This window comes from Phanerochaete carnosa (genome assembly GCF_000300595.1).
Source record: "Phanerochaete carnosa HHB-10118-sp unplaced genomic scaffold PHACAscaffold_2, whole genome shotgun sequence".
In the NCBI taxonomy this organism is placed as follows: Eukaryota; Fungi; Basidiomycota; class Agaricomycetes; order Polyporales; family Phanerochaetaceae; genus Phanerochaete; species Phanerochaete carnosa.
Genome location: NW_006767629.1, coordinates 203,124 through 211,378, shown reverse-complemented (window position 1 = coordinate 211,378; position 8,255 = coordinate 203,124). Strand labels below are relative to the sequence as shown.

General features: G+C 53.0%; 4 protein-coding genes across 4 annotated transcripts in view; all 4 read right to left on the bottom strand.

Annotated features, from left to right (window-relative positions):
* Positions 1-5,258, bottom strand: part of PHACADRAFT_112896 (uncharacterized protein) — a 9,829-nt gene extending 4,571 nt beyond the window's left edge. The window contains exons 1-2 of the mRNA XM_007391330.1: positions 4,984-5,258; positions 4,014-4,407 (exon numbers count right to left, since the gene is read on the bottom strand). Of these exons, the coding sequence (XP_007391392.1) occupies positions 4,014-4,407; positions 4,984-5,237 (648 nt within the window). The 5' untranslated portion in view covers positions 5,238-5,258. The remainder of the gene's footprint in view (positions 1-4,013; positions 4,408-4,983) is intronic.
* An 840-nt stretch (positions 5,259-6,098) lies between these two features.
* Positions 6,099-6,714, bottom strand: PHACADRAFT_191131 (uncharacterized protein; the record flags this gene model as incomplete). Its single annotated transcript, XM_007391329.1, has 4 exons — positions 6,099-6,179; positions 6,232-6,285; positions 6,352-6,399; positions 6,457-6,714. The coding sequence occupies 4 exons, from the start codon at positions 6,712-6,714 to the stop codon at positions 6,099-6,101; spliced, it is 441 nt and encodes a 146-aa protein (XP_007391391.1).
* Positions 6,715-6,884: 170 nt separating this feature from the next.
* On the bottom strand, positions 6,885-7,504 carry PHACADRAFT_191130 (uncharacterized protein; the record flags this gene model as incomplete). The annotated part of the gene is made up of 2 exons (XM_007391328.1): positions 6,885-7,074; positions 7,143-7,504. 2 exons carry the CDS (start codon positions 7,502-7,504, stop codon positions 6,885-6,887), a joined length of 552 nt encoding a protein of 183 aa, XP_007391390.1.
* A 421-nt stretch (positions 7,505-7,925) lies between these two features.
* On the bottom strand, positions 7,926-8,204 carry PHACADRAFT_85801 (uncharacterized protein; the record flags this gene model as incomplete). Its single annotated transcript, XM_007391327.1, has 1 exon — positions 7,926-8,204. A coding segment is annotated over one exon (279 nt), but the record flags the coding sequence as incomplete, so codon positions are not given.
* Between the last annotated feature and the right edge of the window lie 51 nt (positions 8,205-8,255).

Sequence of the window (8,255 nt, the reverse complement as noted above, 5' to 3'; positions counted from 1 at the left end):
CGCACAGCGCGTTCCGTGCAAGGGTCTACAACCGTCATCAAATACGCCCAGCAGCTCGACTGATCAAGTAGCCGTAGTGGACGTGATCACACTCCAGGACATCAGAAGATGTCGTCCCCGCCGACCAGGCTGACTCACTGAGGACCAAGCAGTGAAATCAACATGCTATAATCCTTAAATTTGATCTTTTCAGCATAGGAGGTGCGTTGTGCCACCGCCACCTGAGCTTCTCTCACTCCTAACAGTCGGTTTGTCCCAGACCATCTGGCCCACATGACGCTGTCCATCACAAAATCACAGCTCCGCCTCCACAAAGCCACGATCAGCTAGAAATTCGGTTTGCCTGAGCTTGTATCATTGGTACCTTCACAGACCTCCTTCCTGAAATTCTTGTAGAGCATGTCGGCATACGGTGTCGAAACATCCAGGACACAGGCGCCCTTTGGTAGGTTGCAGGCAGCCCAGTATGATTAGCCTGTGAAAGTGGGCGATGGCGACGGTGAGCATGGGCAGAAGGCCGCTGGGCGCTGCCCTCTGATTGGTGGAGCGGACAGACCATTGCGTGCCCGCACAAGCAGCACGTTCTGAATTACAACCGCTGTGGGCACCCTGTGGCCTTCTGTCCACGTATATGAAACACCAAGAACCCTGCAAAATGCGAAGGTCATGAAGGTGGAGGAGCTCGTGCGTTGGGTCGGATGAGGTACGTTCTCATTCGTACTCCGCCCACTGGCCGCTACTCTCACTGACACTTGAAGATCTCATGCCAGCCTTGAAACTTCGTACACCTGTGTTAAGCCACATGCAATCTGCCTTCATTGTAGTCATTGTCAAGTTAAGCAGGTAGTACACGTACACAGTCTTAGTAGAAGTATACAAATACAATTTGTAGCTGTTTTATATGAGTGTGATTGAGCCAATATGTCCATCTTACCCATAAGCATGCCGCATTGAGCTTGTCTTGGTTGACTGTCTTGAGAGTCTTGGCCAAGACCAGGCGTCTTCCCAAGACAAACGACATAGCTTGGCTAACACCGGATGTCTTGGGGTCTTGGGCGTCTTGAGCATGTTATCCAAGACGCTCAAGACGCTCCCCAAGAGCTGGCGGTTTTGCTGATGGTCACGGTTTAAGATTGAAACTATTATGATAGGAGAGACTCACATGTCATCAACATCCACACGAGACTGCACTTGGCGAAGGCCTACGGTAAATAAAACGGCTGGTTATCGTCCTAGGGAGAGACGGAAATTCCAAGGTCTTGCTACGCGTCGTGCATGACAATGCGGTCAGCGTTCCCATCTCTGGTAATGATCATCTCGCCATCTAAGACTTTTGATACAAGAATTTCGACATCAACCGAGTGATAGCGTTTCGATGATGGATGTAATCCAAATTTATTGCCCAGCAGCACAAGTATACAGCACGTGGACAGATGCTTGCTAAAATTGTCATATGTTAGTAGTTCTTCCAGTACAGCGCAAAGTGGCACTTACATTATCGCTACGCTCCAGCGAGTCTCCTTCGAGTTTGGTACTTCTGAGTCCCCTCTGGTTCCGTCTCCGCTTAAAGCACCTCTTCCGCCGCTCTCTTCTGGATCACGGCCACCTGCCCCAGCTCAAGCCACTGCGGAGATTTCTGGCCGCCGCCGGTGCCTGCGTCGCCCTCACGAAGACGCATTGGTTCGTGATCGGCTCCGCTACGAGACCGGCGTGTGAATGGCACGACTCAGGCCCTGCGACACCGTCAGCCTCGGCTTGAAGCGACGCTCCTTTGGAGAGCCCGGCCGCATGCGCTCATGACTGCAATGCCGATGTGGGTGGGGTCCTCGAGCTTGACGCCGTGACCCGGCGAGACCTTCGCATACAGGTGCCAGAGATCGTGCTGAAGTTTCTCGAGCTTGCGCTCACGGGCACCTCGTGCGCATGCTGTTTACACACGTACGTAAGACATCTCGTAGCGTAATGATGCACTCACCGGATGGATGGCAAACGCTGGCGCGTTTGTGCTCTCGACGTAGACTACATCGGCGACCCGAGTCTTCAACAGACTTTCTCGGCTCTTGTTCAACATGCTATTTCGAGGCCGTGCAGCGTGCGCCGAGCATCGTGCCGGGGGACGCAAGCTGCCGTACTGGTCTTCGAGAAACGGCCGAGGCCAGGACCGTGTTCAACATCTGGCAGTCCAAGTGGCACGCCATCTTGAGGGCGCATATTTGCAGTGGGACAGTAGTCGCCGATATCATGCTGGGCGAGTCCATGGCTGTGATAGTGCCCGAGAAGCAGATGATGCTTGTTCGTTACCATAGGTCCAAACAACAGTACTAGTGTGACGAGGCGCGGCGCAACTTCTGTGGAGTCGCCGAGGGAGAGGGGGGTCTTCCATGATCGATGCTTGGGGAAGTGATATGTCGCGCCAACAAGGAAAGTAAGAAACCGAGTCAAGTCCAACCGTCCAAGGGCATCAAACGCGACGGATCGCACGGGACACGGATTAAAATGCTTCCCCGCTCTGCGCCCAGCGCCGACAGAACGAGCAGGGATGGCTTCCCCCACCAGCGACGTCGAATCGATGCCACTCTGTCATGCAATCGTCGACACTGTTTCCGTTTTTGTTGGTAAAGGATGTGCTGACAGGAGGCGAAAGGTCAGTTCGATGAGCCGGGAAGCTGGAAGGTGGATGATCGAGAAGGAGTAGTAAAGTGCGCAAATACTGTACCAGTAGTCTCTACGGGGCCTCTTGGCTGCTTTATGTGCACGTACCTCTGAGATGCATGTCGTTCCCATCACAAAGCTGTTCAGCCGTACAGCTTCCAGACAACAGCTTGAACTATACTGATCCGTAAGTCTCGCCTATCATCAGGGCCCTCCGTGGTCACTTGTTTGGGTTCGCGGTTAATCATGAGATAAATACCACGGCCATGCCTTGGTGCTCGTCTTCAAAACATCTTCTGGTCGTCTGAGCTCTCGGCAAAATCTTATGGATTATGCACAGACACTCTCACTCGCACTGTGGTAGACCAGTCCCAGGTAATCTCCAATCCATTAAACGTACGTCTATGCGCCTATCAACCGTATAATCCCTGATTCACTATCCCACTATCTACAGAACTAGATGATTGTCTAGCACATCTCAATACTTTTCTCGTCCATCCAGCCCGCTCTGCCGTTGCAGACTCGCGGGCACGGCACGATCGAATCCACTGTGTTCTGCCGTACGGGAGAGCTGGAGGCAAAACTATATATTATTGGGTACTAGTCTGCGAAATATGTTGCTTTCGAGCATAAGTATTCACTGAATCCTACAGATAAATATACAAATCGGCATATCACTCGGACGGAATGACCAAGTAAATGGTACGTCACCTCCCGTCTCAAGATGTCATTCTGACAAACAGGTTGTAAGGCCGATTTTACTGAATTCACTGTTTCATCCTTGGTCACCGTCGCCCTTCATGTCACCAAATAATTATACAGCGGATTCCGCGCACGTTGTTAACATCATCACTTATCACTTGGAATACACGGCGCACATTATATTATATTTTATAGATCTTCTGTACATATTCGAGCCAATATGAATGCGCTGAGTGAGGCAAACGTGTATATTACCCTACGTTGGTAGCACTTTAAATCGAGGAAGGAGAAGAAAAGAGTGTGTCAAGCATCATTGCAATAGTTCCATGCTATCTCAATCGCAATACATCTTGAAAATTATGCAGAACCGAAAGTCCGTCCGAGAAGTTCACCACGAGGGTTTGGCCCACGAGTAGAAATCGAGGCCCATCCCCACGGTCGCCTGCATCGCTAAGCGCTTCGAACTTCGCAAGAAATGTTCCAGATTTCGCGTCGCGGACATGGAAATTCCCCGCATCATCTTCTAAGGCGACGTAGTCTTCGTGTGGAGAGTATGACGCATAAAACAACACGTTTGAGAGCTCGTAGACGTGGCGTAGCCGACCTGTCCGTGAGTCGAATATAAGAGCCGCCTTTTCCTCCTCACAAGCTGTCAATACCTCAGTGCCGTCCGAAGAGAACGCCATTGGATACGAGAGCTTGCTCGGGTAGTCGATTGTGAGAAGCTCCTTGCCCGTCGTTGCACTCCAAATCTTCACCTGATCATCCTTCGATGCTGTGACTATGCGGTCCCCTTGGCGAGATGCTGACGATTTGTAGCCGTCATGGCACAATTCAGCGGTGCGCATGAAAGTTCGGGTCTCATAGATCGAGCAGGAGTTGTTGATGTCAATGTAGACATGTGAGCCACTTGTGGAGAAGGCGACCTGGTATATTGTCTCCTTGACGTCGAAGGAATACCGACATGCTCCAGTCGAGGCGTCCCAAATCTTCACGGATCCATCGGCGTCAGAAGTGGTGGCAATGAGCGTGCCATGAGGAGCATACATGACTCTGTCCACCGTCTAGTGATGTGCGGGCCCGGCTTGGGCTCAAAGCCCGGGCTTGGGCTTGTGGCGACGTCGAGCCGAGCCCTGAGCCCGAGCCGAGCTTGAGCCCGGCCCAAGCCGTGGGCTTAAGCCCGGGCTTGCCAAGCTTAGGATAAGTATTTTTATGCTACAAAAGTGAGCATATTTGCATGTGATAGGCTACTATTGCATGTACTCACTGTACTTCAGCCTCCAGAGGGCATGCGACCGCGCTACGAGCCATGTTATGACAAGGTTCGCGAAGGGGCGCCTACGGAGAACGCCAGGCGGCGGCGCACAATCGCGCTTAGTCACACTAGCAGGGATCGCCTCGTCTGGTAAGTCAACGTTTTGTCTCATATGCATATATAAAGTCGTTCTTACCATGTTTTGAGCCCAGGGAACGGCAACACATTTGGTGCACCCAAGCCTGGGCTTTCGGGCCGGGCTCAGGCTTGACTTCATCTCAAGCCCGGCCTTGAGCCCGCTGCCAGGCCTGGCTTGGGTCAGGCTTTTTTGGGCCGGGCTTGACGGGCTTGTGGGCTTTGAGCCGAGCCCGCACATCACTACCGCCGTCCCACGATGTCCTTCCAGACGTAGAAGTGTGCGACCATGTTGGACATCCCAGATGACTGCGACCCCACCCTCAGATCCCGAAACAAGGGAGCGACTGTCGGAAGAAAATGCAAGGGAGTAAACACGTTTCGCATGGCCCTCGTGGTGTAGGCGCCGAACAAGTAAGCCATCGGGTAGACGCCACACGAGAATATCACCGCTTCCAAAAGATGCGGCCAGAAACTTGCTGTCTGTTGACATGGAGAAGCGCTTGCAGGATACAAATGGACGTCGCGGGTCAGTAAAGATGAGCTGTTTTAGTTTCACGGGTCGAGCGTCGTCTTTCATGGAGCCAATGAAGACGTGCCGATCGCTCGGATGACCGGCGCCGTCCAAGGTGATGCCTGGCCATTCAGTCAAATCGACGGGTATGATGGCGCGACGTGTGAAAGTGCGGCCTTGCTCATGAGAGATCATGTCTTCGGTGCAGATCAGCCCAACTATAGGAGGGCCGTCACTCTTAGATGTCGCTGTTGCTAAGGGATAGGATACTCACGCCGCGTAGTGATGTGCGGGCCCGGCTTGGGCTCAAAGCCCGGGCTTGGGCTTGTGGCGACGTCGAGCCGAGCCCTGAGCCCGAGCCGAGCCCGAGCCCGGCCCAAGCCTTGGGCTTAAGCCCGGGCTTGCTCACAATACAACGAGTGTTCCGGTGCTATCAAAAGGGAATGTATTTGGGTGTAGTAGATTAATACTGCATGTACTCACTAAATTATAATCTCTAGAAGATCTACACCTGCGGAACAAGTCAAGTCGCAGCGAAGTCCGCGAGCGTGCGCTTACAGCAGGCACCAGACGGTGACGCACAATCGTGCTCGGCGAGAGCCGTTACGTCTAGAATATCTACATTTTGTCTTCTATGTACATATTAGGTCGCTCTCTCCTTATTCTGAACTCAGGGAACAGTAACGGAGCCAGCACACCCAAGCCTGGGCTTCCGGGCCGGGCTTGGGCTTGACCGCGCTCCGAGCCCGGCCTTGAGCCCGCTGCCAGGCTTGATTAGGGCCAGGCTTTTTGGGCCGGGCTTGGCGGGCTTGCAGGCTTTGAGGCCCGGCCCGCACATCACTACTCACGCGTGCCATCAACTTGTACCGGAGGTTGCACTCGACGAATGTAGCTCACGAAATCTACCACATGATTGCCACCCTGAGTAAAAATCAGTCCTCATAGTTTGCCAAGTCGTTCGCATGGCACGTACAATGATACTCTCGACGTAATCATCGCTCGCAATGACAGTCTCGGCGTTGGTAGTCTGTGATTTTTAAAAAAAAATGTATCACTCAGCGCCAGAAATAATACTCGGCCTGAGCAGTCCCACCTCCAGCATGTAATCCAGAAGGATGTCTAGCGGGTCATGAATCTCGCCCTGGTGGCTTATCAGTTCGAGCACCTCGCTAATATATTATTATAACGCAAGACGTACCTCGCCCTCGAACCCCGTCATATTTGCGTCGATGAGATCCTCCCCCTCTCGTGTCATGAGTCCTTCCTCTCCCGAACCACTTCGCCTGTCGTCCACATACGGAAGCCGGTAGTAACCTGCACTCGCTGTAATCTTCCTGAGGACACCGAGCCGCTTTCGCAACATGTAACGTTTCAGCAAGACGCACTGATCCCTCGTCAGCTCCGCAGAGCGAGGGCGAGACACGTCCGCCGAGTAGTGCTGACTCTGCCGCTGCATTCTTGGACCTGTCACGGACATCGAGCACGACCCGCTGATTTCGACCCCTGCGACGCCGCCAGCACGACAGAGGCACTCGAGTTCATATCTGTGTTACTGAAGACTGTCACCGCCCAGTCTGCCTCCGTCTTCACCCAGCCGCGGACCACAACGAGATTCTCCCGCTTCAATCAATGGCCAAGGGTATCGGTAGCATATCCGTACCATATGTCGTGGTTCCTGACAATGTACTTCTCTAGAGCTTGGTTCTCGAATAGCGTCTCGGCTACAGCGTCGCTCTTGAGCTCGAGAATTGCCCCCTGCGCCACCTTGCAGGTGTACTTTGCCGTTAAGGTTGCAGTTACGTTGGCACCGGCAGTCCTGCAAGCTGTCAGCTCAACGGCAGTCCTCGAATACGTTACTGTGCTTACACATCGGCCGAAGCTTACATCTGCCTGCTCTCTACTCCATGGCTACAGTACTGATCGGGGACGAGCGGTCTCTGCCTCCGATCAATCTTGAGCACGCCGCGAGGTAAGGGTTCAATGATCTCAAACGGCGGCTCCCAGAATTTGACCTCTTTCTCGGACGTGGAAGTGTCGAGGTTGAACAATCGTATAAATGCGCCTTCGTGGACGAACCCCGCGTCGCCAATCTGCGGCTCGCCCGACTCGTGTGGCTCTGGGTACCAGAGGGCATGGCTAGTGATTTGACTGGCTCGGCTTGGCCCAGAAGCCGGTGGCTTTGGCTTGGCTTCGCCAGGCTTAGGCTTACAAAAACCCAAGCCAAGCTGCAAGCCACCGCAAGCCATAAGCCAGTGGCTCGGCTTTGGCTTGGGCCGCGGCTTGCATTCTAATTAGGCAAGTGCTGTGGATTGACCTTGTTAGTGTTGCCACGGCTTGACTGCTTAGCCGCTAGTCGTTGCAGTCAAGCCATGTGGCAGCCAAGCCAAGTCGCTGATTGGCTCTTGGCTGTTACGCGGCTTAACTGCGGCTTGGCGCGACTCGGCGGTGGCTTGCAGTCAGGTAGTGTTGCCACGGCTTGGCGCAGCTTGGCTGTGACTTGACTTTGGATGGCTTTTCTTTTTTGGGATCAGTCAAGTCAAGTCAAGCCGCAGTGCAGCCACGACTATAAGCAACTATGGCTGAGCAGCGGCTTGCAGCCGATCGTCCCTCCCAAAAAGGAAGGTAGTTTACACTGGTACCATGGAATTCATCGTAACATTGCTTGTCCTACTTGAGTGATGCTAAATATGAACTGATCTCCTCTGGAGACTCTTCTGCACGGCTCTCCAAGTCTTTGAGCTCCTCTCCAATGTCCAAACCATGTGTGAAAGACAGAGAATGGCCTTGCTTGAACCTGAACTTGAGAATTTGCAGTGCTTCCATGAGTTCTCCACCGATTTTGTTGCGCCGGTCTGTAACTGTTATCTTTCCGGATGAGAAGACACGTTCACAGGGCACAGCAGAGGCTTGGATAGGCAGAATATCCATTGCAATGGCATAGATAGTTAGAAACCTGGTCTGAGATGCCTAAAATGTGAAGATAAATTAATATTTCGA